Source organism: Xenia sp. Carnegie-2017, unplaced genomic scaffold, assembly GCF_021976095.1.
Source record: "Xenia sp. Carnegie-2017 unplaced genomic scaffold, XeniaSp_v1 HiC_scaffold_20, whole genome shotgun sequence".
In the NCBI taxonomy this organism is placed as follows: Eukaryota; Metazoa; Cnidaria; class Anthozoa; order Malacalcyonacea; family Xeniidae; genus Xenia; species Xenia sp. Carnegie-2017.
The window spans coordinates 1,494,512-1,522,337 of NW_025813483.1; the positions used below are offsets into that span (position 1 = coordinate 1,494,512).

The following is a 27,826-nucleotide window of genomic DNA, read 5'->3' on the forward strand; positions in this document are numbered from 1 at the left end:
GTCAACTCCCCTCTCCCTTAGAAGGTATTTTTGGTAGTGAATAAAACGCTTGAAATTTGCATTTTGTGAGGTAGAATGAACCTAAAGATGTAATGGTCCTTGTCTATATATTGTTTCACTGATATCTAGTCAATAAACTTACTCTACAGCCCAGGGAATCATCCTAAGTTGAACGTAGAACTGCCGATGCCCTGAATCTAACATTCTCCTTTAGACTTTATGTCTAAAGTAATTTGTTTTTATGTTATAACCAAGTAGTAATTTTTATTGTATGATTTACAAACATACTAAAGTATATTGGGATGACAGAATTTTGTTAAATAAATACTATCCTGTTCGTTGTTCATATTCTTTGATGCATTCAGTAATTTTTTACCCAGCTCCATAAGCCTATGACCATATTCCAGGTTCCTATAATTTCCAAGGGGTGCACCTTTCATTCCATACATACCACCCCACCATGCTGCAGCCAATATTCCTGTGCCGTCACTATCTCCGCCATGAAACATAGAACAAGAGCACAAGTGAAACCAGGAATCTTTGGCCCTCATCAAAGCATCGTAAGCAATCATTGGTACATCATGACCACTGGACCCACTCCAACCTGCATAACTGACAGATTTATATAAAGCATCACGTTCAGGTATGTTATAATTCACTGGAAACTTTGGTTCACTGCTTCCATTTGTTAATCCCCGTAGTTCAAGATATGACTCCCAACTATTTTTAAAGTAGCCCCAAGATTTCTTGTTTTCTTCTACATCACGACCAACCTACTCAATATATTCCCGAACTTTGGGTAAAACACTTAAAAGTCCTGCTCCCCATTTTTTTGGAGCCATCTTCTGTATAGCATAGGCAGTAAATAAAGCTGCAGTAACAGCCCCAAGATAACCTATAATTAAAATCATTATCTTTAAAGATTGCTAATTTTAGGTCACTTATATTATGATGACCCTATTTACATAATAGCAGCATTTTGATATGGATCTTGGATTCAATGGCTGTAGTAGTGAAGATATTAAAGCAAAACAGCAATGGCAATTCATACAGCTTTTAGAAGACAGAAATTTGGAAATGTGGAAAAGCGATAAAAGGGATGGATCAAAGATATGGTCATTAAAAGTGAGCAATGTTAGAAGGATGGGGGCAGTTGAAATGTGGTTCTAGAAAATGATGGATTGCATAGACTTATGCAAACCTAAGGTCAACCTTCTTTTATTTCATTTATAAATTGAAAGTACTAAGCTTCCCTCAACTTAGTCAACTAATAAAAACGTAAAATCTTTTCTTTGCTTTGTTCCAATATTGTTTCATACTATTTAGATTTAGACGAGAGCGTTGGGAGACTGGGACTGTTATTTTGTAATCCTTAATCTTTACCCAATTCCATGATCTTCAATCTGATAAACATGTTGCTTCTTGCAAAGATTCTTTAAAATTTAAAAGTTCCTTCCTTATATCATGGATTATCCGACACGGATTTAATCGAAACTTGACAATTTGATTGCACATATACTAAAAAACAGTGTATTGGGAATCGAACCCAAAGACTAAATTTTCCGCTCTTTGAAGATACCCCACAGTTGGGCTGTTTTTTTTCTTGGAAAGTTCAGACGATTTTGGCTATTGAACATATTTTGAATATTATAGAGTTCCAAAATTTGATCTTTGTAGAATTTTTGAAGCTTAAATTTGGTAAGTTATTGCTTGATCGTAATAGACAAAAACAGGTCAAGAGCTTTGTCGTTCACAATTTAACACTTCACAATTTAAAGTCACAAACAATAAACAATTATCAGCTTTTTTATAATGCCGGTTTAGCAGTAAAATGCTTCAATATCCAACTTTACGCCCCAAATACATGCAAGTTTAACTTTCACATTTACATTAAGTGTTAAGTAAATAAATATAAAAATGATTAAACTGAAATCACCCCAACTGTTCTAAATTGCAGAATTGCTTAAATATGACGCTGTTTTTTTAACGAAAGTGAAGATGGCTGTAAATTTTATCTGATAGACCTTAGGCTCGCTCAGCTAAGCATCCATAGCCTTCAAATTGCATTTCTTTTTGTTCCATGGTTGTATATGACAAGTAGTACAAGTTTAGTCCCACACCAAGGTCACTGTTTTTTTTTGATGACTTAACCGAAATAAAAAGTCCCTATTGGAAAAACCTGAACGATATAAACCAAAACCGAACACAACGGCACGAAAATTTGGAGAATACTGAAGAGGAAAAAACCATTAGGGATTTCAGCCGAAGTTCCGCGCCCCGGGGGACCCTTAGAAACAAAAATCTTTACTTACCTTTGCAACGATGCAAATAAAAAAAGAAAACCGTCAATTTCTCAAAGACACCTTCAAGTCAAAAATCTTTCAAGTATTTTAGTTATGGATATAATTCGCCATTTTTAACGTACATACAACTTACGTACAAACCGCCACATTTTAGTTTTACCGCACGTAAACCGATCAGCGAACTCGACAATTTTCTACTTTGGACGAGAAAATTGTGTAATTTGGATGGGAATTTCTTTTAACGTGTGTTTTTCTTATCTAATCCACATCCGAATCAGTCGCACCTAGCGCCACCTTAGCAGTCCCTATTTTGCACCGTTTCATTCAGTGCTTTGCGCGCCCGGTGCCACTAACGCTTAAAGTTGGAGCAAGCGCTTGCTGCATGACATGGATTAGATAAATGTACTTCAAAATATTTTAAGCAGACAGACGAAATTTAATATTTTTTGAAACAATTTAGAACACTTGAAGAAGCACACGTTAAGTTTGGTTACCGAGGGACCGTGGATGGTTTAACCAAACAACCGGCAGCGCTTGATTTAAGTTATGTTTTAGTTTGACAATTATCACATAGATGACTACATAGCAACGCGAATGGTGAACATGGAAACCATCGTGTAACTATTTTGTATCATATGTGACAACGTCTGCGGTTTGTCTTCATGGTAACCATCAAAGAAAACAAACAATGTGCTTTTATTAAAACTATGTTTCGTGTTAGTTTGGTTAATATGAAGCCATTCCGCATACTTAGACCTGGTGTACTAAACATTTTTTATGCCTGTTTTTGCTGTGGCTTGCCGCATCGAAATTCCCAGGAATGAAGTTTTCTTAATAAGAAAACAACATATCCATTTTTACATTTACAGTAATTGCCACGCCGCTCCTAAACTGTAAATGTCTTGACAAACTGAAGACTATTTGAGTTTCAATTTGTCGATTTGAAAATGACTGACAAGATTAAAGTTTCCTTCGAAAGATTTTGAAAAATTTAGTCATTTCTCTTGATAGTGGAGTTCATCCTTTAAATTTATAAAGGTTCTAACCCCATACTCATTATCTAAGCGTAGCAACTACTCGCTGCAACTACAGCGCATGCCTAAGCTATCTAAACTTCCTACCTGCGCATGGCACCGGAATTCCGCCCTGAAAGGAATGCCCTTGAAGGAGGTAACCCATCATGCCCTTAACTTAACTTAACCTAGTGCATGTTGCACCTACGGGCGACCTCCAACCGGGGTGGGTTGAACAACTCATGCATTATAGGGGATCCATGCAGAAGTGCCTTAATAGTCAATGTAGAAAGCCGTTCATGAAATTGGCCAACTACAACGACTGCATGCTCTTACCGTACTAGGGTAGAGATATTTTTCTTTCCACCAAAACCACGATCTTTCCTTGGTCTTCAATAGGCCTTGCTCGCTTGATCCAGTCTTCAAAGGTCTTCTTACAGATGCTATTTGCATCCTCTACGCTAAGGTACCATTTGTACTCACTAACCCCAAGTTGAAGTTGCCTTCCTTGGGCCAAACTTCACTTGCATTTCCGATTCTGAGCTATGGTCCTGCCTGTCCTTCTGCGAGGCAACAACCGCTGCGATCATGCGTAGCTCCTTAAAGCAGTATATTCACACAGAGGTTTTCGAAGATAAATTATATAGAACAACACAATTGTTCCATGCTAGTCACAGACTTGAAATAGTTGATACAAATTCACGCTTACTAAGACACAAATTTTAAAAAGAACTAAAGTAGCACGGATAAACACTATTGGATTATTTTGACCAAAAGAACACTTTTATTACCTCTTAATCAAGACTATTTTTGAAAATGCAGATGTAAATTTCTTTAAATATATTTATTTGCATTCCTGCATTAAAAAAATAGCCTTACAGTGGAATATACTGAACACCAGGATTTGTTGTGGCTATTGCCAGAATTATATTAGAGATTTGACCTGTTAACAGGCCTAACTAAATAAATGGTTTATTATTATTACACTTACGGTTTTCGACGAATCCTTGGCAGTTCGACGACAGACTACGATGAATGACAAATCTCATGCCAATTGTGAAGATGAAACGATCGGATGTTGAGCAAGGACAGCCACAAAAAAGCCCAAAATAATTTTTTGAAAAATTCAGAACGTTGATGGTGAAACCATCGTATCCAATTTTCAGGCTACCTGACAAACATCACCGCTTTTATGTCGACGACGGCAAGCACAGAAACAAGATTGGCCATTTCTTGCAACTGTGCATGTCGTCTACGGCATTAAATCGGAAATATCGACAGCCAGTCGGAAAATTAGGATTTTAGGTTTTCATTTTCATGTTAAAGAAATTCCATGTTTTTAGTACAAACATTTTCAATTAAGTAATGTTGAAATTTGGGCATTTGATAGCGGCGTGGTTTTCTCCATCATTGCGATTGATTGACCAGTAGTGATGTTAGCAGGAAAACTCGCAGGAAAATGTTTTAGAAAAGGTCATAATATTGACTTTTCCATGGAAACAGGTGTTAGGCTGATGGCTGCCATGCTCCAGAAGAGTGTTTAGCGCTTGCATTCTATGTAGAGATGGTCTTTAGGGCATTAGAAGTCACGTATTTTTCAATTTCATCAAAGTATATTGTTCATTCTTGATCATTGTTCAGAAGAGTTCATTAAAGTATATTGTTCATTCTTGATCATTGTTCAGAAGAGCTCATCAAAGTACATTGGCCATTCTTGATCATTGTTCAGAGGTCTTCGTTAAAGTAAATTGTTCATTCTTGATCATTGTTAGAAGAGTTCATTAAAGTATATTGTCCATTCTTGATCATTGTTCAGAAGAGCTCATCAAAGTATATTGTTCATTCTTGATCATTCTTCAGAGGACTCGTTAAAGTATGCTGTTCATTCTTGATCATTGTTCAGAGGATTTCATTAAAGTACGTATATTGTCCATTCTTGATCAGAAGGTTTCTACAAAGGACAATTGAAGCCAATGTCAGTTGACACTATACTTCCATAAATGAAAAACATTGATAACATACTTACATTGAGCATTTTATTTACTAGTAATGTAGTTCAAGGGAAGAAGAATTTCACCAAATTACAGAATTGTATTTTGTTTTATGTTTAGATGAGCGTGGAGGAACTGGTCGACAACAGCCACAATTCTCTTCAACCGCTGTGAACAATAACCACTTTCTTTAATTGTGGAGTCCCCCATCATGGTAAATACACCAACATTTGTTCGTTGTTTCTCAATCTCATTTGATGACTAATTGTCGTTTAAGAGAAGAATGTCCGTGTCTAAAATAGAGCATAGAGGAAACAAAGTTACTAAGACGGAAACTTTATGGGAAGGCCACACTGCACTTTGCATTAATGAACATCACATGCAGTGTCCCAATTCAATGTTTACTCAATGCAAAAGAACTTGAAACAAGACATTTACCTGAATATTTTTCAAAGCACTCCAAGAGATATTTCACCGTGGAATAATTTTGACTTCGGCTAACTGTTCTTCGTGCAACTGCAGACATTCACGTTCAAATGGCACGTTCTTAGTCTTAGACTATGGCCCAAGTTTCACGAACGTGTTGTATTCTGATTGGTCAGTGACTAGGTGTGTTGTTAACTGTTGTGTTCTGATTGATCATTTACTAGGTGTGTCGTCAATTGTACATTGTGAAATTTAGAATTTGCATGATTCATCACTTTGAAGTAATTAATCCCCATAGAGCGGTAAATGCAATTTAATACAATATAAATAAAACGTATACTTCAGTTACAGCAAATAGAAAATCCCAAACATTTAAGTCTCCTTGGGGAACAACTACAGCTGAATCATGCAAATTCTAAAGGTCCACTGATGTCAAAAATGATTTGATAAACCCTCTAGATTGTTGATTTCATCTCATTTTCTTATTGTATTTATTATCATCAACATTTGATCTATTTTAATTAGCATTCTACAGGGTGTATATAAAAACGACGTTTGGCAATTAAACTACTGTAAAATTTCAAAACCCAATCACTGTGCTAACCTCACTAGTGCATTACATTTTCAATGGAGGAAAATCTTTTGTGCTTGAATCAACGTAGCTAACAATGTTCCATGCACCTGTGGGCTTGACGTAGTGACAGACATTGAAATTATACAAAGGTCTTCAATGGTAAATTAAGGCTAACCAACTAATTTTGCACACATCAAAGGAATGAACTGGATAGAAAAATATTATTAGAATGTATGTATATTCATGGTTGTATAATTTTACAACAATAACGTTTCGTCTTTAGCTGAAGACATCTTCATATTACAATACATACATGTAGGAAGTAGTAAATCCTATTCTTAGAAATTTTGTGCAATGCTTACAATAACGACTGTATGCATTACGCTTCTTCTCTGAAATAAAAAGGTTATATTACTCACTGTAATACTTTGAAACTTACAAATGAAATATTTTACGTAATACTTACGATAAAGATTGTTTCAGCAAGAAATCTCTTTACACATAGCGCGGGAAAGATCGCCAAAAAGTCATATGACGTATTGATCAAAATTGGTCACGTGTCAAGTCGTATAAACATTCGTCAGCAAGAGCTGGGTGACGCGGGATATGTAAATTGATCAAATCGTGCTGAGATAGCACAACATTTAATAGCATAGTAGGTTTCGTGTGATGTATTTAATATACGATTGTTTTCATTTCAAGTTAAATATTATGTTTTAACTTGTTAAAACCCAGTATGATGTACTATTATATAGTAGCAAATACTGACAAATTATATCTGTATATAACACATACAATAAAGAGTCCTTGAAGTTGATGCATCAGGAAATTCTTCTACTTTGTAGACATATTATATTTATATATACTGAACTATACGTATGTTATATATATACAATATAACTTATACAATTTCTATGCTCTGTTTTTTTCGACAGACATCCTACAAGTTTTACCTTTTAACCATTATGTGTAGAAGGAACAGTTTGTTTTGTCGATGTCGTCGTTGAAACAGATGATACCGTTGAAGTTTGCCTGTAAAATATTTTCTGAAAGTTTAGAGAAAAATTGATAAACTATTCATGAAATAATATGTAGTAGCATTTTGATTTTCTTTCTAAAACAAGCCAAAGTTTGAGTTCTTTGTGTTGTATTATTACGAAATAAAAGATTTTTACTGTGTTTGCACGGGCTTATGCAAACCGAGGAGACCTTTAGGAGAACACGAGAGCAGATCAGTGCAAGCCCGAAACCGAAGGTAGAGTGTTGCACATGTTCAAGAGTTCTCACAAACGTCTCCGAGGTTTGCATAAGCCAGTGCAAACAGGAACAATATCTTTTTAAAAAAATATCAATAATGTGAAATACACAAATTTAAAACAAACGTTTTAATTTTTCCTCTAAGATGTATTCATGATTGATTTGCGAATTCTCTTTGATTGATTTGATTTGTTGAGCTCAGATCGGTTTGCACAAGCTAATGAAAACACAGCTTCAGACCAATCAGCGCATGAGCTTGATTGCTTTTTGTTCTTGTTTTGACTTTCAATTTTTCTGTCTATTCTTGCCTTACAAACATTAACACTAAAAATCGTTTAATATTCTGTATATTGAACAATAAATTACACTCAAACATGATCACGTGTTTACTCACATGAAAAGATCACGTGTTTACTCACATGAAAAAGATCACGTGTTTACTCACATGAAAATGGAAAGTATTTGAACAAAGAACTCTTGCAAGGATTTTCACCTAACTCTGGAACAGCACAAAGACTATAATTGATCAATTTTCTCAAGTAATTTTCCAATTGTTTCCGACGTGTTTCCACAAAATTGACGTCACGATTTCCAATAATTTTCTTCGCGGGAAACGTGAATTGTGCAACAGGTTTAAACTGCTTGCTTGTCTGTGCATAAAAGGAAAAGGAAGGGATTGTACATTACGGCAAAACAATATGATTAAAAAAATTAAAATACTGATGTTTATTAAAAACGTTCTTATGTAGGGCATAAAAATCCGAGTATCGTTTGTAAACATTCCATTCATCGTCTTTGATACGGATATAAACCTTGTGAAGTAAACAATGTTAAATTCTTTATTGAAGACAATAACTGGACCACTGAGCAGATGATTTATATATGCATGAGCACTGTGGTGACTCTACAATACAATCCATACAATGTGTAACCGTACGTCCTGTATCCCAAGTGCAGGAATCACAATTTTACTATGGTGATAGCCGGGAGGGCACATTGTATATACACTTTGTATATATATAACAGTATAAAACAGTATAAATCCGTATAAAACAGTGCTCGATGCTCGAGAGCAGAGCGTAAATATGTTTAGTGGTGTTGAGAAAAAATCACAAAATTACAGATTCATCCCGACAAGCCAGTTTCGTGATTAAAGGAAAATCCCCAGAAGAGTGAGCAGTCACGAAACAGGCTTGTCCGGATCAATCTGTAGTTTTGTGATTTTTTCTCAACACCACTAAACATATACATATGAAAAGTGAAATATTTGAGCAGTAAATTAAAACTACGACATGATCTTTTAAATACGATGACCACAAACACTTTTGTCAAGGGTGATGTATTTGAAACGAGGAAAATACCAAATATAGATCATAAATCTTGAAATATAGTCCCTAGTTATCCCTAACCTAGTCCAGATAACCATCAACATCACATCGGAAGAGTTATTTACTTTTTAGAGATAAATATATGGAAAAATTATACCTGATAAGAATGGTGAATGTTTGGAGACTTTCCTTGTACAAAAACAGATGGAATCCAAATGTTAATTAAAGGACGAGTATTGACAGACATGAAATTTGGACCAAACTCCGTCAAATATAAACATTCATCATGATTATTGTCCTGAGGAAGCTAGAACATACGAAGATACGTAGTTTTATTAAGAAATATTTAGAAAATCAAAAGAATATTTACTGCTTTTCATATTCATACCAAACAGTTCATATTGTACATACCGATCAATATTGTACATCTATTGTACTATAATGAACACACCGGTCTTTATTGAACATACCGGTCCTCTAAGATTGACAAGCTCTTCTTTTAATATTCTTAGCTGACATTCACGAACATTCAACATTTTTTGTAGTCTTTCATTGAGTTCAATAAGTTCGCCATGCATATCAGCGACCTTTAAACATGATAAACAACATTTCATCACAACTTACGCCATGAGGTCATCACCATGAAATTCCCAAGGGATGAACAAGAAACGCGAAACCAGTCAGAGTGGCGAGTTTTTTTAAACATATATCACAACTTCATTTCAGTTATTTATCCTCAGTTTTCATAAGTCAAAATATCTTCTTGTATTAGATATTTCTTAAAGTCATCGTGTGCATCGTATAAAAGAGTTTTCTATTAAATAAATTTCGGCTCATCTTCATGCAACATATGATACCTGAAGACCTTTTAAGGCAAATGTTTCGTTTTGTAAAAGTATTATGGTTTAATGGAAATCTTACTTGGATCAACTTCCGCTCAAAATCTTTGTTTTCTTCCTTTCTACAAGAAAGAAACGAAATTCAACGCCGTTGATTCACTTTTGCTACAAATTTACGGTAAATACCTCACTTCGTCGACGTCAGATTCCGGAGAAAGAATGATAGAAGAAAGTCTTTCATTTTCTGGAGCTACACAAAAGATTATCGAATATCTTAGATTTCTACATCTATTTTAAAGATAAACTATCCCTCTAGTAAACCTTCTTCCATAATGTCATTTCTTTTCAACGATTGAACAGCACCCACGTATTTCTTTAGTTGGTGTTTGAGCAAATCATTTTCACTAAAGAGCAAAAACGAACAGGTCAACAGACATCTTTGATTAACGGAAATGCAGAGTTCTCAATGTCCTAACCTTTTAAGCCGTTAAGAGCGACGCAATTTTCTTCATTTTTCGACGACATATCTCTTTTAAATCTTCTAATTGAAGACGAAGAGAAGCTGACTTCATCATCTCTTTTCCAAATGTTGTTGTAACGATCTACAGGAAAGATGATCGAAGGAAAAATCAGGGCAAAATAGTGTATATTCGAATGGAATGTTAATATTAAACGAAGGACGATAATACAACCTGTTACGTTCTTCAACTTCATCTTTTCTTAACATCATCGATACAATCGCCTGTTTTAATTCCTCTTCAAGAACAAAAAACCACGTATTTATTGACATTCATGAAATTATAATTATTCACGCATACAAATATTCAGTTCACATGATGAAATTTGACGGATGTATCCAAACAAACAAAGCAACTACGATACAAATAGTAAAATCCAATTGCACTAAATATTTCTATATTTAAAACTAACTCTACCTGCTAATAGCCCATTTATAGTTTGAGAACCTGAGGCAAAAGTGCCTCTCCGTTCCCAAAACATTTTTCCAAAAGATATAAGAAATAAAACCATTTAAATACATGAATAGAAAAACACACAAACCTGAAGTCATTTCTTTGCCTGATGGATATTCCTCTGATGGCTAAAGAACGAAAACATACCAAATATAACGAACTAAATATAACAAAGATATTTACACATGGCTTTCTACCCTCCCTCCCCTGAAAAAGATAAAAGCATTTCATGATTAACTAACATTCATACAACCATCACCCATGGTTCTGACCAATGACGATCCTGAGTAATCATTAATTTCTATGCTACCATCACGTGTGGCACATATCGCTGCAACAGTTGCCCCAATTGCTAAACTTGCATCATTCTCGACGTCTTCATCAGTGTAAATACTGAAAACAACATAAATTACCACCTCAGTTAAAATGGTGAACTCGTTAGACATTCTTCTCGATAAAATAATGAAGTATCTTCTAACCTTGAAACGGGAGAATCATTTATTGAATGAACTAAATGTAGTGACGTCTCAGGTGAAACAGTAAATCGCTCATTTTCATCTGACATAGCTAGACTCCTAACTCCTTTATCGTCATCGGGGCAAACTACGGGAATTAGAGATACACCGCTGTTCATATCAACAAGAGGCTCAAACACCTCTTCCTCCGACAAGAGCGACGAGTCAGTGTAATGCCCTGATTGCAAAGATGTTGTCAAAGAATGATTTTTTTTCAAATCATTCGCAGTTTTAAACTCGTTTTTAAGATGCAGAACTTCCTGGCTTTTCTTTGTTAATCGAGCCACTTGTTCATCTGTTTCATTCTCCTTGTTCTCAACGTTGGTTTTCGCCATTGTGGAAGAAAAAGTTGAATTCTCAGAATTCGAACAATAAGCCAACTGAGAGTTCTTTGGCATTTCAAGAAAATCGTCAGGCCTTTTAGTGAAAGAATGGTTACCACGAGCATGTACCTGAGAATCAGTATTACGTTGTAATATGTCGTATGCCGCTCGGGTAAAACTCGTGGCACTATCGTGAGCAGTCGTTGTTGTGGAAGAACTACCATGAGAACTGACAGTAGAAGTTCCTTCTTCCGTCTCTTTGAATTCAACATTTTCAATTTGAGCAATGTTTGCTTTCTTTTTTTTACGTTTTTTCTTTTCTTTTCCTGAAACACAAAAGAAAGATAAAAGTTACAAATTAATAAAGACGCGCGAGGATAAATGACTACGCATTGTTCAAGTATGATAAAGAATAAATGAGGACGCGCGGTTAAGGGATGATAAGGGATGATAAGGGATGAATAAACAACAGGTATAGTTAAGGGATAAATGAAGACATGTAATAATGGGATAATAAAGGTTAAGGAGAACGCATGGTTGGGGGATTACAAGGAATAAATGACATGTGTGGTTAAGGAATGATAAGATTAGCGATATATGAGATGAATGGTAGGGATAATTAGGGATAAAAGGGATATTTTTGATCAGGAGAGAAAAATGAAATTCTGATCAAATCTTTATTTTCTTAAAATGTTGTATTTAACAAACTTCACCAGGAGCTCCTGACGTCGCATACATTGGTGATGGTACAGCCCATATTGATGTTGGACGAGAAACTGCTTGGCTGATATTGCCTGGAATCTAAAAATTAAATTAAATTCAAGTAGTTAAAGAAAAGTACATTCATAGCTTCCACTTTTTACTATCCATTTCTATTTGCAAAGATTCATTTTAAACAATATCAATAGCATTCCAGCATACCTGTACAGTAATAGAGTTAAACTCAGCTTTGTCAATGTCAATTGCAAAAAGAATTGAACTTAAGCCTTAAAGAAGAAACAAGGAATGATAAAAAATCCATTATAGAAATATAAACAAGTTTATTCTTACCAGCAGCCATCATTGGTAACATACTAGATCGTTCATCATCCAATAATAATGCATCTTGCTCATAATACTGACTGAAATTAAAACAATTACACATCGTATAATTATTCTGACATCAACAGCTTACTGTTAAAAGAAAACTCCATTACTATATCGCATTATACATTGGTTATGATAATCATATAGCTTATCAAGCCAAGATTGATCTTTCTTTCTTAAATGTTACTTAAATCAAACTTACAAAAGCAATTGTTTATGCCCAATGAAGCTATGAAGATATTTCTCCAGTGATTGCTCGTTTAAACTAGACCTAAGCCATGCTTGAGCTTTCAAATAAATATCAAAAATAGAAAGAAAAATGTCAGAACAAATTCATGGCATACAAAAAGGTTTTACCCACAAACATTCCTGGAATCATTTGGAAACCAAAAACTTGACTAACCTCTACCAACATCTGTCATTACATTATGTAAAGAATTATATGTCTTTATTTCATTAGAGTTAAGATGTTCCTTGATAAATAGCCAGAACACAGATTGACCTTCAGATCTCATTAACACCTGCCTTTAATGAACATAGTAATGATGAAAACGAACTATTTAAGAATGGCTTTTAAATTGACTGACTTGAGAGAGGAATGATGAAGATACCTTAAAGAATTTACTTTTTTGTGGATTTAATGCCAAATTGAAGAACAATGTTCCATTGCTCACAAAGACAAGAGATTCTGTAAGGTGGTTAATAACTGGTCATGATAGGTGGTTAATAACTGGTGGTTAATAACTGGTGGTTAACATTGGTGGTTAACATTGGTGGTTAACATTATGATGGTTATCCAAGCCATTTAATTCAATGAAAGCAAGTAAAGTTTTCTTACATTTCTGATAACAGGATCATCAGTCGTTGTGACTTTATGGAAAATCCTGTTTTGCAAGGCAAGTGGGACTTCATTCTTAATGTTGACACGATCATAAGCCTTGTCATAATATTCCAGTTCACCACATTTTACTCTATTTAACAAAGCACAGAAATAGAGAGATCTTCATAAACACATAAAAACAAGATATTCATTAGTATCTATTCAGAATAGATGTTAAAATTGCTTTCATTTGTTTAGCAAATTCAAAGAAGGTTTTATACAACAATGAATTCTGATACAACGAACAAATCATCTGGATCAAGAACATTTGGTAGACTCAATTTTGATAATCTTGGAAAATCCATTTCTTCAATAACCTTCCACTCTTCCTGAACCATTACAGACGCATTACGTATCCTCTGAGGAGTCTACATATAAGTTAAATATATAGATATAAAATTACAATATATCCATAAGTGTACCAGTCATGTTACTACATATCTATTATGTATCATCCGAGGTGTTCATGGTTGAGGTACATCTGTTTGTGTACCATAATATCTTATGCAAGTTGCATAATTACTACAAATTTATAATGTATCCTTTGGAGTTCAAAGTTTTCATACATGTAACACACTATCACAATTCTTTTGTTCACTTTCTTCACTGAGGTTGCACCTTAAAACTAACCCTCCCTCATTCCTCAACTAAGTTTATTACAAACCTGATTTCTTCGTTCTTGCCAGTTGTTTCTGTTGGCAAATTGTTTTTGCAATTTACGATGGAGTCTGTTGTCACGAGTCTTCAGCAAATTCTGCATCCCAGCTTGTTGACATTGCATTTGACGCTCTTTATCACGTCGATTATTCCTCTAAAAAATAAAAAAATTTTATGTTAATGTTGTTCATATGAAAAGGAGTAATTTAGATGAAGAAATTTACAAATATGATAAAAAAGTGATTTTATTTTGAGACTTTAAGTATAGAAAAATTTTCTATTGTACCTGATTGAATTTGTTCCTATTGCGCATGTAAACAGGCTTTTGTGGTCGACTTGTGTCAACAAGATGGAAAGTTGATTCATCTTCTTCGTGATAATATGCATATTGATTACCACCACCAAATTGATTTAAGTATTTATCTATAGAAGTAAAACAATATGATTAAACTGCATGAAAATATTGAAGTTTACATAACAATGTTTTACAATAATAGCTAGTAAAATATGATTATAAATTTCACCAGGTGACACAAAAATACAAGAACAACTAAAGGTCAGAGTGGAAGACATTGATGGCAAGGAATTTCTTATGAAATATAAAATATTTTACCTTGCCAAGTTTATCTCCTTTAGAGAATGGTTGATAAGGTATTCCTTTAAATGCATCTGAAACAGAGGTAGGAACCCAGCCGTTTGGGTTATCTTCAATGACAGGAGGAATAAAATGAATTCGTTCAAACGTCATATTGAATATTGACTAGTTTGCATGTTTCCATCAGTCAAAGGTAGAAACGTCAACATTGTTTGACCATACCGACGACCCGACGACAATTAATACCAAGTTGTCGGAAATCATTTTCGGCATTGTTTTACTGAGAAAGCAAACGATTGCCTCAAAGCTGATTAAATATTGTACTTTCTAACGATAAAATGAAACTTTGTAAGAAGAAGTTGTCCTATCTTTCATCAAATTTCAACGTATATTGAACAGTGATACTGTCGTCACAGAATAGATAACGTAATCTATTCTTTGTCTTTGTTTTACATAACAATAAAGGCCCAAATTATTTGCCCCGTATCCACTCAAGCGACGCAGACATTTGACGCTTAACTCTTCAGAACGTTGAATTTATCTGAAAGATTGAATGTTCAAAGTCCCAACCGTCGACCAGCAAAAGGTTTGTAAGACAAAAGATAAAGAATTATCATGTGTGTTTACGATGTATAAATGTGACCTTAAATACAAAATGTTTGTCATATTTAATTAATATATTTTACTAAATATTAGTCACACCTAGTACTATGAAATATACATTATAGATACCCGTAGCAATTTGTAATCCTGTAATTGTATACCAATCAAACGAAGTTGCAAATACAAACAATTTACTTACGAAAAATAATTACTGCCATCGAAAGGAAGGCCTGTTTATCGTGATGTGTTTGTTTGCCAAGAAATTCAAATTGCTTGCTAGCATGCAATTATATTCATCTTTGGTCCGGACGGTATATTTATAAAATATGTGTTATTTTATTATACTTGTGATAGTATGAAGTGACATTTATGAATCTGGAGGAAAATTAAGTTTAAAATTGCAAATGGACTGATGCATGCCATCATTGATAATTGAAATATTTAGTCGGATTTTTTTAAACATTTAGTCGTTTTGTAACTTTGCAATTATCTTTCGTCGAGCTGTTGACGCTAATATGAATGTTTTATGCAGTGCGGTGTTTGCTTAAATTGTCCGGCAAAGTGCGAAGATCATATCTTCATTTAATTTCTGTTGACGCTAATGTTACTATAAGGCATGAACTATGATCACCATTTTAACTGATATGTATGTGGTCGCGTTGTTTATATTAAATCTCTCATCTGTTTGTTGAGTATGTGACATGAAAGAACTAAAGCAAGCATAATTTTGTTCACAATGTCGTCTTACTTTAGAAAGAAAGTAATTTTAGAAAATTAAGCGATATTTTAGAACTACACTAATGACATAACAAATTAGCTAAAGCAGCATCTCGATAAAGTATCACTAAACATGCATGAGAAATCATATCTAAATTGATATACCAACTTTCTAACTATTGACAATAAGCTGCATTGTAAAGGAAAGCAAAACCTGTTCAAAGGTAGGCGAGAGGTGAAATAGCATACTTGTCTATGGATATAAGGGGAATCTGTGAAAATTTATGTAGGGAGGATAGCATGTCCAATCATGCATCACCTCCATTTTTTGCCGACGCCACTTTTGACTAATCGCTGTGTGTCTAACAAAATGCTGTTAATTGTATTAAGCAAACCTTTCATTTTAAAACTTAGAACATTTGTAATATAAGCAAATGTTGAACACAGGAAGAATGTGTTTACACAGAGAAAGACGCAACCGAATCTATTTTTGGGAAATGTTCATTCATGCAACACAGTGAGCTTTTAAAATTATACTTTTGATCATGTTTAACAGTTTTAAGGTTTACTTTCATTGCAACCTTTACTGTTGTATCCACAGTTTCTTTATTGATCATAAGTAATTATAATTGCGTGCAATTGATGTTTGACATGTATTTGTAATTTACAATGGGTTATTTTAAAACAAAGGATTTTTATAATAAGAACTGACTTTTGCAATAATATAAATGTATGGAATTTTTCATTAATGAAGGAAAAAAATTCTTTTACAGTTTCGAAAATCGCGCCTTAATCATTGGCATCCTGTTTTAGATAGACGATTCTCTATTCCTGAGTTAAAACTTGTGAAACTTTATAAGATTTAGCAGTAGTCCTTTGGAATTTGAGTAATCTCAATGTTATTATGTACTCTGCATGAGGTTCTTATTGATGTATTTTTACTTCTATAACAATTGTTTTTAGTCAGTGATGTATACTTAGTTATATAACTAGAATGTTCTACATAGGCGTCATTAATGTTTTATATTACTGTTTGTTGAAGGAGATCCTGACTCACTCTTCATCTTCGTTCGCTATTTAAATGTGTTTATGTAACAAAACTCACATGGATAAAAGATTGATGTAACAATAAGGTATGAATTATGATCACCATTTTTAAACTGATATGTATGTGGTCGCGTTCTTTTTAATAAATCTCTCATCTTTTGTTAGGTATGTGACATGTAAAGAACTGAAGCAAGCTTAATTTGGACGACGAGGTCGTCAGATATGAAGTCTTACTTCTACAACAAAGGTAATTTTACAAAAGTAAAGCGAGATTTATATCCACATTACGGACCTAATAAATTAGCTAAGGAAACATCTAGATGAAGTATGGATAAACATGCATGAGGAATTATATCTAAATCGATATACCAACTTTTAAGCTAATGACCATAAGCTGCATGGTAAGAAAAACAGTAAAACCTGTTCAAAAGTATTGGGAGGAAGAATAGCATGATTGTATTTTCTAAATGTAGGACGCTGACTTTTCTTTTCTTACCTTTGCATTCATCTCTAGTGGATACAGTTTCTGAAGAGGCCTGCTTATGTGCAGTAGCTTTCCCTTGCTAAAAACTTTGATTTCCGCTCCTCAGACTATATTATCTTTTCCCTTGATCAATCTCTCAATTCTTGCTATTTTCCAAAATCCTCTTTTCAAACTTTCCTCAAACACAAGAACTACATCACATACTTTCGGACACAAACTACCCTTTACTTTGCCAACCTTATGACACTCGCTTATACTTGTTAAGTATTCCTTCCTCCACCTGGAGCAAAAATGCTTTCTCAATCTCGCTAAATACGTAAACCTACGCTTGACCACTCCTGAATCTTCGTCATTAATACTATGCATAATTCTTTTGTCTGGAATAGATGTTAATCTTCTTCCAAACATAAGATGTGCAGGAGTCAGTACATCTACATTCACTTCATCTTCATATACATAAGTCAATGGTCTAGAGTTTAACGTACCTTGTACCTCAACTAATGTTAATAATTCTTCTTTGTTCAATTTAGCGTTACCCAACACCTTCCTCAGACAACCTTTCACCAATGCTACCATTCTTTCAAAAAATCCACCCCACCAGGGTGTCCTCGCCAAATTAAACTTCCATATCAACCGATTTCCTTCCAAATATGATTTTGCTTCCTTAATTTCATAAATCTCCTTCAAATCTTTCTCAGTTGCTTTAAATGTTTTGGCGTTGTCCCAAACTATTAGCGAGGGTGCTCACATTCTAGCAGCAAATCTTCGCATACAATTCAAAAAACAACGTGCACTTAAACTATCAACTAAATCAAGACAAATTGTTCTTGTAACACAGCAGGAAAATATTGCGATGTATACTTTTACCATCTGTCCACCTTCTTTTGCAAACAATGGACCAGCAAAATCTACTCCTACTTTAGAAAAGGGTGGTGAATACTGAACCCTAAAATCTGCTAAATCTGCTTGCACTCGTGTTTTATAAGCCTCTCCTTGATGTCTTCTACAAATCCTGCAATTTCCTAACACCTTCTTCACGATCTCTCTACTTTGTTTCCCATTATTTGCCTCGTAGCTGAACAAAGGTCGCTCTTACCCCACTATGATGAGCCTTCCTGTGGCAATCTTTAATAATTAATTCGGTTAAGTGATGATCCTTAGGCAATAAAATTGGTTCTCTAGCTTCTAGCTCTAAATCTGACACTTCCAATGTTTTAGTTCTCTTTGTCCCGAGTTTAACTCTTGCCTTCAAATTGTCTACAAATCGCCCAATGATAGCTATGACCCTTATTAGTCTCTTTATGTTACTAAATTTGCCAAATTTTATCACACAATCTTTATCTACCACCTGTGTGTTAGCCAATACTGTCTTCTCGACTTCCGCAAGACTTTTCTCTGTAGTTTTAACCTCTTTTGGCATTGGCGAATCACAATGGGGACCTGACAACCAGTTTAGTCCTTTCCACCAAAGTTCACTTTCCTTTAATTGTGATGTCGTACCTCCTCTTGAACCTAAGTCAAAAGTGTTGTCTACACCCGGACAATATTTCCAGTCATCCTTCCTGCTCAATCTTAAAATCTCGTTAACTCTATGGTGCACAAACTGTTTCCATTCTCCCCTATTACCGATCCAGCACAATGCAGTCATACTGTCCAACCAATAGTATTTACCATTAAATTGAACGTAACCTTCTAAGGCCAACTTCACTGTGTCCATCAACTGTGCTAATATTCCAGCTGACATCACTTCTAGTCCGGAATTGTCTGCAATTTTATTGGCGCTATCCTTGTTTTCGACGTAAGCAACTCTACGTGGTAGGCACCGTTTAGCTCTGTCACAAAATATACGACCGCACAGTATGCCTTTTGGCTGGCATCTGCGTACCCATGCAAGTAACACTTTACCTTACCAAGTAAATTACCATACACACATCTCGCCACAACTAAATCCCTGACTCTCTAAATCTTCTATCCATCTCTCAACGTTTTTCTTGTCACCTTCCAGCTCATTATCGCATTCAGCTTTCTTAATACACAGCTCCAGAAACAATAACTTAGCACAAACGATAACAGGACTTATAATAACTAAGGGATCGAATAATCCTGCAAGTATACTTAGTATATTTCGTTTACTTGGAATGATTGCCTTTGCTCTTTCAGCCAATTTCCAGAGGCTAAATACAAAGCGATCCAACTTACACTCCCATCCCAATCCTAGTACTTTCTCAAAACTTCCACTGATACTATTTTCCCCAACTGATGCTTTAGCATAAGTTTGCTTATCAACCACTTTCGAATTATTAAATTCTGCCCTTCTTTCCTCTAAAATGCTTCTTTCTCTCTTTTCTATTTCTTTCAAAACATTCTCATCGTTACTAAGCCACTTCCTAAGCCTAAATCCTCCGCAGACAATCGTTCACTTGCTGACTCATACAACCTCATTACTTTCTTCTTGGATTGTTCACCGGAAACTAGATCATCGACATAAAAGCTATCTCTGAGTTTTTTAACAATTCCCTGTCTATCTCTATGAATGAGTTATTGTCGTTTTTGCTTTTCGACCATTTTACTGCGTTTCCTGCTAATTTCATGTCTAATTCTTACAAAATCAGCATAGAAACAGGACATTGTTTAGTTTGAATCTAAAAGAATTTTATTGATTTAATTGCTTTGCTCAGCTAAACGATATCGTCAAGGCAACAAGGGCATCAAGTACAGCAAACAAATACAGCATCGGCAAGGCATGACACAAGACGCTTTGAGACAATGTTTATCATTTACATTGCTATATAACTGGCAACAACTAGTGGGGGAACTCGTTCAAGTGAAAAAAGCTTATCAGAACAACACCAAAGCTTTTTCGCTTAAGCTGACCGCCAGTTTTTGGCTAGACTGCAGTTTAGCGGACACGCGAAGCGCTTGTATGGGAGAGCGGGCTCGTTTTGGCATATGATTATATGGTAGGGTTTGGGTCAGTGTCCAAGGTGTCCGCTAAGCTGCAGTAGTCCGGGCTGAAACACACTAGGCAGTCACAACACCTGCAAAACGGTGTAAATTAATAACAATTACACTTCTCATTTCTATAGTAGTTGATCTATCTACACATGCTTCAGTAGTTTTTCTATCTACACATGCTTCAGTAGTTTTTCTATCTACACATGCTTCAGTAGTTGATCTATCTTCACATGCTTCAGTAGTTTTTCTATCTACACATGCTTCAGTAGTTTTCTATCTACACATGCTTCAGTAGTTTTCTATCTACACATGCTTCAGTAGTTTTTCTATACACATGCTTCAGTAGTTTTTCTATCTACACATGCTTCAGTAGTTTTTCTATCTACACATGCTTCAGTAGTTGATCTATCTACACATGCTTCAGTAGTTTTTCTATCTACACATGCTTCAGTAGTTTTTCTATCTACACATGCTTCAGTAGTTGATCTATCTACACATGCTTCAGTAGTTGATCTATCTACACATGCTTCAGTAGTTTTCTATCTACACATGCTTCAGTAGTTGATCTATCTACACATGCTTCAGTAGTTTTTCTATCTACACATGCTTTAGTAGTTTTTCTATCTACACATGCTTCAGTAGTTGATCTATCTTCACATGCTTCAGTACATCATCCTTTACGGGACCTAATGACGTTGAAATCTTTTGAATTTTTTTACAAAAGCATTTTAATAACTTCACATTTTTCAAGGCAAAAACGTTATTCGTAAAGCGGTAGAGACCATAGAGAAATGTAAAGTAAATGGCACGCAATCAACGAGTAAATCGAAATAGCGCTCAAACATTTTCGCGTATTCAGTTTGAGCATATCATTGGGGTGACTCACAAACATTCTTCTCTCTATATATATAGCATTTTGAAAACAGAAAGGCTTTCTAAAAGCTCAGAAACGATATATGACGTAGCTCTTTGACATGCAGGTGCGACTTTTGATTATTTTTATGTTAAAATGTACAATTGTAAATGCAATAAAATTATGATTAAAATGCTAAAGTTTTTAAGAGTGTTTAAAATACTCCTCTTAAAAAGTTTAGCATAACCGAAAAGTAATATTCAACAACTGATTTTACGTAAATGACTCCCAAAAAATACTATTTTATCAACATAAATTAAAACTTTCGTTTCAAGTAAAATTTATCAAAGATAGCTAAGATTATTAATTTAGTAGTTTATGGTCTTCTAAAAATTGATGAAAAGTTTCTACGATTACCATTCAATCCTCGTAGCCAAAGAAAAAAACGATAATGTGTTACAGCATGTTGCAAAACAAATACATTTACTAAGTTATGTTTAAATAAACGCATTGTAGACTATGATTGGCATTACCATAAGCGTTATGTAGTATATTCAAGAAAAGGCTACCAGCTAGAACAATATACCATATTCTTAGAAACAGTCTAAAAGATATAAGACGTCAAAAAATGACGATCTAAGATTATAAAAATCTAAATTCCTATGTCTGTCTTTTGGAAAGTCACGTGAACTGTCCAGTAAAGTACTTGATTTCAATATTGTTGATACATCTATTTTTTGCAGATAGAATCAAGAGAAAAAAGAAACCTATTTTACATTAGGCAAATAATTAATGTTGTTCAAAAGGAACTTGCTACGTTTTTCATCAAACAATGGAACTTTCATTACAAATCATCTCATGGAGAATGGGATGATACACCCAAAAGTGGCAACAAATTTTACACTTTTGAATCAAGAAGAAAATTAGACCAAAAAACTCGACAAAAATATCAGGATGGAGACACCAGTAAGTGGGACTGTACGATATTATTTGATGCAATAATTTTTTCAAATTCAATTGGAAAGCACCTTGATAAAAACACAAAGGATGCTGTTCATGCACTTCGTTGTGAAAGAAACAAGTACGCACATTGGTATGAAGGGGAATGCTCTGATGATAATTTTGATGATATAGTCAACATCATTGAAAAAGCATTTCAAGATTTGAAATTTTCTCTCGATGAAATCAATAGAATCAAAAATCATCGAAACTGTTTTAATTCGTTCCAAGTTCTTCCTTCAAAACCTAATCATTTTTGTTGAACGCACTGAATTACGAGATAAAATTATAAAAGATCTTGAAAAATTAAGCAATGATAACAATGATAAACTGACATATTTTTACATCACTGGTAATCCTGGCAGTGGTAAATCACAACTTGCAAGACAGGTTTGTGAAAAATATCGTGTGATTGGAAAAATAGAACTTCGTTTGTAATGACTCTCGATGGAAAAATGAGGAATCTCTTTTAAAACTTACTGTGAACTTGGATACCGTTTAAACTGTGACAAGGATATGATTAAAAATTTGAAGATGAAAATTGTTCCATCGCAGACAAAGTGAAGAATTTGCGATCGTTAGTATCCACACGATTAAAATTCTGGCAAAATTGGTTGATCATTGTAGACAACGTGGCACAGCTCAGCAAAATTTCTTCATTACTCCCCCAAGTTGGTGATCCCATGTGGATAAATGGACAAATCATAGTAACTATCCAGAACACAGATGCCGTACCTCAAGACGATGAGTTAAACAAACATATTTCTATCAGAAGTGGAATGAATGATAGGGAATGTTTTCAACTGTTGAAGCATTACACTATTGAAAATGATGATGATCAATTGTTGAATGAAGTATCCCACGCATTAGATCGTCAACCGCTGGCTTTGGCTGCCGCTGGTTATTATGTCAGTCGTGTAAACAAAGCAAACTGCTCATTTACTTGGAAACAATATTTAAAGAAAATATCTTCAGAAGAACAAGAACACATGGACGCCACTTTTGTTGAATTTAACTCGGAATATCCTAGAAATATGTTACAAGCTTCACTTTTAGCTGTCAGACAAAATGCTGAAGAATCCTCAATATTGGCAAATGTTATTAACTTTTTTTCCGTGATATCGTTTGATCCTATACCACGAGACATTATTGTTTTTTATGTTCAAGAAATTGATCCCAAACACTCAAAGGAAGATGTATGTCTTTGTTTAAAGGACTGCTCATTGTTCTTGCATTCAGAAAATAATGACATTAGTCTACATCGCATTGTTCACAAAGCAATTATTGTTTATCAATCTGAACATTCAAATGAAGAACATGAAATGGAAAGTAACGTTGATCAAATATCTAAAGCACTTTACATGTTTAAAGAGAGAGACGACGAAATCAAATTAATGCCACATCTTGAAAAAATTGTTCAATTATTAAAGACCAACAAGACAAAAATCAACATGAACACTTTACAAGTTTTCCCATATTTTGTTGACAGATTAAGACATTTTGGAAAATACGATCTTGCTCTTGAACTATTGGATAAATTTAAATCAGAAGAATCTAGTTATGACAAAGCTTGGTATTTTAGTATCCTTGGTCTTTTATACTGTGACACCGGGAAGTATAGCAAAGCTAAAAATCATCACAAAAAAGCTCTGAAAATTAAAAAACAATCGTTAGGTCCAAATCATGTTGATGTCGCTGCGTCTTTAAACAATCTTGGTAATGTGTATTATTATACTGGAAACTACGACAAAGCTATAGAGCTTCACGAAAAAGCTCTGGAAATTCGAAAACAATCGTTAGGTCCAAATCATGTTGATGTCGCTACGTCTTTAAACAATCTTGGTATTGTGTATTATGAAACTGGAAACTACGACAAAGCAATAGAGCTTCACGAAAAAGCTCTGGAAATTCGAAAACAATCGTTAGGTCCAAATCATGTTGATGTCGCTACGTCTTTAAACAATCTTGGTATTGTGTATTATGAAACTGGAAACTACGACAAAGCTATAGAGTTTAACGAAAAAGCTCTGGAAATTCACAAACAATCGTTAGGTACGAATCATTTAGATGTTGCTTGGTCTTTAAACAATCTTGGTAATGTGTATTATGAAACTGGAAACTACGACAAAGCTATAGAATTTCATGAAAAAGCTCTGGAAATTAAAAAACAATCGTTAGGTCCAAATCATGATGATGTTGCTAAGTCTATAAACAATCTTGGTATTGTGTATTATGAAACTGGAAACTACGACAAAGCTCTAGAGCTTCACGAAAAAGCTCTAGAAATTCAAAAACAATCGTTAGGTCCAAATCATGTTGATGTCGCTGGATCTTTAAACAATCTTGGTACTGTGTATTCTAAAACTGGAAACTACGACAAAGCTCTAGAGCTTCACGAAAAAGCTCTAGAAATTCAAAAACAATCGTTAGGTCCAAATCATGTTGATGTCGCTATGTCTTTAAACAATCTTGGTAATGTGTATTATTATACTGGAAACTACGACAAAGCTATAGAGTTTAACGAAAAAGCTCTGGAAATTCAAAAACAATCGTTAGGTCCAAATCATGTTGATGTCGCTACGTCTTTAAACAATCTTGGTACTGTGTATTCTAAAACTGGAAACTACGACAAAGCTATAGAGTTTTTCGAAAAAGCTCTGGAAATTCGAAAACAATCGTTAGGTCCAAATCATGTTGATGTCGCTACGTCTTTAAACAATCTTGGTACTGTGTATTATAAAACTGGAAACTACGACAAAGCTATAGAGTTTAACGAAAAAGCTCTGGAAATTCAAAAACAATCGTTAGGTCCAAATCATGTTGATGTCGCTACGTCTTTAAACAATCTTGGTACTGTGTATTCTAAAACTGGAAACTACGACAAAGCTCTAGAGCTTCACGAAAAAGCTCTAGAAATTCAAAACAATCGTTAGGTCCAAATCATGTTGATGTCGCTACGTCTTTAAACAATCTTGCTAATGTGTTTAAAAAAACTGGAAACTACGACAAAGCTATAGAGCTTCACGAAAAAGCTAAAGAAATTCGAAAAAAAACGTCAGGAACTAGTCAGGTTGATGTTGCTAAGTCTTTTAAACAATCTACGTGTAATGTATTATGAAACTCTACAGCCAGGAATCATCCTAAGTAGAACTTAGAACTGCCCATGCCCTGAATCTGACATTCTTCTTTAGAATTTATTCCTAAAGAAAATTGCTTTTATGTTAAAACCAAGTAGTAATTTTTATTGTATGATTTACAAACATACTAAAGTATATTCGGATGACAGAATTTTATGACATAAATTTTGTTAAATAAATACTATCCTGTTAGTTGTTCATATTCTTTGATACATTCAGTAATTTTTTACCCAGCTCCATAAGCCTATGACCATATTCCAGGTTCCTATAATTTCCAAGGGGTACACTTTTCATACCATACATACCACTCCACCATGCTGCAGCCAATATTCCTGTACTGTCACTATCTCCACCATGAAACATAGAACAAGAACACAATTTAAACCAGGAATCTTTTGCCATCATCAAAGCATCGTAAGCAATCATTGGTGCATCATGACCACTGGACCCACCCCAACCTGCATAACTGACAGATTTATAAACAGCATCACGTTCAGGTATGTTATAATTCACTGGAAACTTTCGTTCAATGGTTCCACTTGTTAATCCCCGTAGTTCAAGATATAACTCCCAACTGTTTTTAAAGCAGCCCCAAGATTTCTTGTTTTCTTCTACATCACGACCAACCTTCTCAATGTATTCCCAAACTTTGGGTAAAAGACTTAAAAGTCCTGCTCCCCATTTTTTTGGAGCCATCTTCTGTATATGTTGAGTTCGAGTTACTCGCCATATCTCTTTTCGTAATATACTCTATACCTTCAGTAACAACCACGAGTGAACTTAATGATCGAACTGATTTTTATTATTTTACAAAGCAGTATTTATACTATTTATCACAAACAACAAATAATATTATTGGCAGGAGTAGTTCCTCTGTTTACGCTATATATGGTATATAAGGAAATTTAACTAAGTTCAATAACTGTTCCTTGGCTCTTAGCCGTGTGGGAACGGATACATTGGTTGACCAAACTACGTATTTACTGCTTCCCTTTACGTAACTCTGCGGTTTATGAGCATGACTCAACAGTATAGCATAGGCTGTAAATAAAGCTGCAGTAACAGCTCCTAGATAACCTATAATTAAAATCATTATCTTTAAAGATTGCTAATTTTAGGTCACTTACATTATGATGACCCTATTTACATAATAGCAGCATTTTGATATTGATCATGGATTCAATGGCTGTAGTAGTGAAGATATTAAAGCAAAACAGCAATGGCAATTCAAACAGTTTTTAGAAGACAGAAATTTTGAAGTGTGGAAAAGCAATAAAAGGGATGGATCAAAGATATGGTCATTAAAAGTGAGAATGTTAGAAGGATGGAGGCATTTGAGATGTGGTTCTAGAAAATGATGGATTGCATAGACTTATGCAAACCAAAGGTCAACCTTCTTTTATTTCATTTATAAATTGATATTAGATAAAAGGATATGAAACATTCAAGGTAATGGCTTGATCAAGTAAGTTATCGAAGGAAGAGTTGAAGATAAAACATTTAGCTAAGAAAAGCAAAAGGATTGAAAAGCTAAATTACTATAAAGGTTTGTTAAAATGAAAAGCAATGCAGATAACAGGAAAACCTAGCAAACTTTATACAAAGCAACACTTGTTGATAGACAAAACACTAGACATTAGTGACTTGATAATTGATACATGATCTGAAATCTTTGCTTTATTATGAAAGGTGAATACCTGTGGGGTGATTATGAGTCATCCTTCCACTTTCAACAGCAATTTCAATTAACATTTCAATTTGATCTTCACAAGGAAACATCAAACCTATACACATGGATCTCATAGCTGCACCACATCCTCCACCTCGTTCATTAAATGGTATAATGTAACCTTTTTCTCAAGAGGTCGTAACATGAAACATGCCTTTGTTGTGGTCTGCCCAGGAGCTCTTTCCCACATATCCTCAGCACATGTCTTCTTGTACTTTGTAGCCATAATGCTCAATAACTCTTCCGTTGTTGTCCATTCAGAAACCAACGCTTCTGCTGTAGCAATGTGTAGTACAGTGTCGTCACTAACCCTCCATCCTTTAATGTCAATTTTATCAAGTCCTCCGAGTTTTTCTAGTTCTTCATGAATTTGAGTACCACTGTAACAGAATTCCCACAAACCATTCTTATAACCTAGAGCATCCCCAACTCCACTGAGAGAACCATAACTGCTTCGTATTTCTCGGATAATTGGACCGTATTTTCAAGAGCCATTTTTAATATGTTTACTTCACCGTAGTTTAATGAATTTTTTTGAAACACA

The 27,826-nt window shown here is 34.5% G+C and overlaps 3 protein-coding genes, 2 long non-coding RNA genes and 1 pseudogene across 8 annotated transcripts; 2 read left to right on the plus strand and 4 right to left on the minus strand.

Annotated features, from left to right (window-relative positions):
- Nucleotides 1-247: 247 nt before the first annotated feature.
- LOC124440892 lies at nucleotides 248-27,763 on the minus strand (annotated as a pseudogene).
- LOC124440997 lies at nucleotides 6,211-7,136 on the plus strand. Its single transcript, XR_006946849.1, has 2 exons — nucleotides 6,211-6,538; nucleotides 6,813-7,136. It is a non-coding gene; the product is annotated as an uncharacterized LOC124440997 (long non-coding RNA).
- LOC124440977 (sorting nexin-29-like) lies at nucleotides 6,964-10,160 on the minus strand. Its single transcript, XM_046991406.1, has 7 exons — nucleotides 10,053-10,160; nucleotides 9,918-9,981; nucleotides 9,814-9,853; nucleotides 9,363-9,479; nucleotides 9,050-9,199; nucleotides 8,010-8,214; nucleotides 6,964-7,339 (listed from the first exon to the last, which is right to left on the minus strand). The coding sequence occupies exons 1-7, from the start codon at nucleotides 10,060-10,062 to the stop codon at nucleotides 7,257-7,259; spliced, it is 669 nt and encodes a 222-aa protein (XP_046847362.1). The 5' UTR covers nucleotides 10,063-10,160; the 3' UTR covers nucleotides 6,964-7,256.
- On the minus strand, nucleotides 10,288-13,615 carry LOC124440971 (sorting nexin-29-like). 4 transcript variants are annotated; one of them, XM_046991394.1, is made up of 11 exons: nucleotides 13,465-13,614; nucleotides 13,030-13,151; nucleotides 12,829-12,913; nucleotides 12,591-12,661; nucleotides 12,462-12,526; nucleotides 12,254-12,341; nucleotides 11,182-11,866; nucleotides 10,945-11,095; nucleotides 10,791-10,830; nucleotides 10,424-10,487; nucleotides 10,288-10,333 (listed from the first exon to the last, which is right to left on the minus strand). In XM_046991394.1, the coding sequence occupies exons 1-11, from the start codon at nucleotides 13,569-13,571 to the stop codon at nucleotides 10,303-10,305; spliced, it is 1,509 nt and encodes a 502-aa protein (XP_046847350.1). In that variant the 5' UTR covers nucleotides 13,572-13,614; the 3' UTR covers nucleotides 10,288-10,302. The 4 variants fall into 4 exon arrangements, with proteins under 4 accessions (XP_046847350.1, XP_046847352.1, XP_046847354.1 ...); XM_046991396.1 differs by having other exon boundaries at nucleotides 10,310-10,333; nucleotides 10,962-11,095; nucleotides 13,465-13,615; XM_046991398.1 differs by having other exon boundaries at nucleotides 10,310-10,484; nucleotides 10,962-11,095; nucleotides 13,465-13,615.
- LOC124440986 lies at nucleotides 15,032-22,612 on the plus strand. Its single transcript, XR_006946834.1, has 5 exons — nucleotides 15,032-15,344; nucleotides 17,121-17,211; nucleotides 17,291-17,372; nucleotides 21,477-21,544; nucleotides 22,161-22,612. It is a non-coding gene; the product is annotated as an uncharacterized LOC124440986 (long non-coding RNA).
- On the minus strand, nucleotides 25,488-27,202 carry LOC124440981 (protein ADP-ribosylarginine hydrolase-like). Its single transcript, XM_046991411.1, has 2 exons — nucleotides 26,587-27,202; nucleotides 25,488-26,258 (listed from the first exon to the last, which is right to left on the minus strand). The coding sequence occupies exons 1-2, from the start codon at nucleotides 26,644-26,646 to the stop codon at nucleotides 25,743-25,745; spliced, it is 576 nt and encodes a 191-aa protein (XP_046847367.1). The 5' UTR covers nucleotides 26,647-27,202; the 3' UTR covers nucleotides 25,488-25,742.
- Nucleotides 27,764-27,826: the final 63 nt, after the last annotated feature.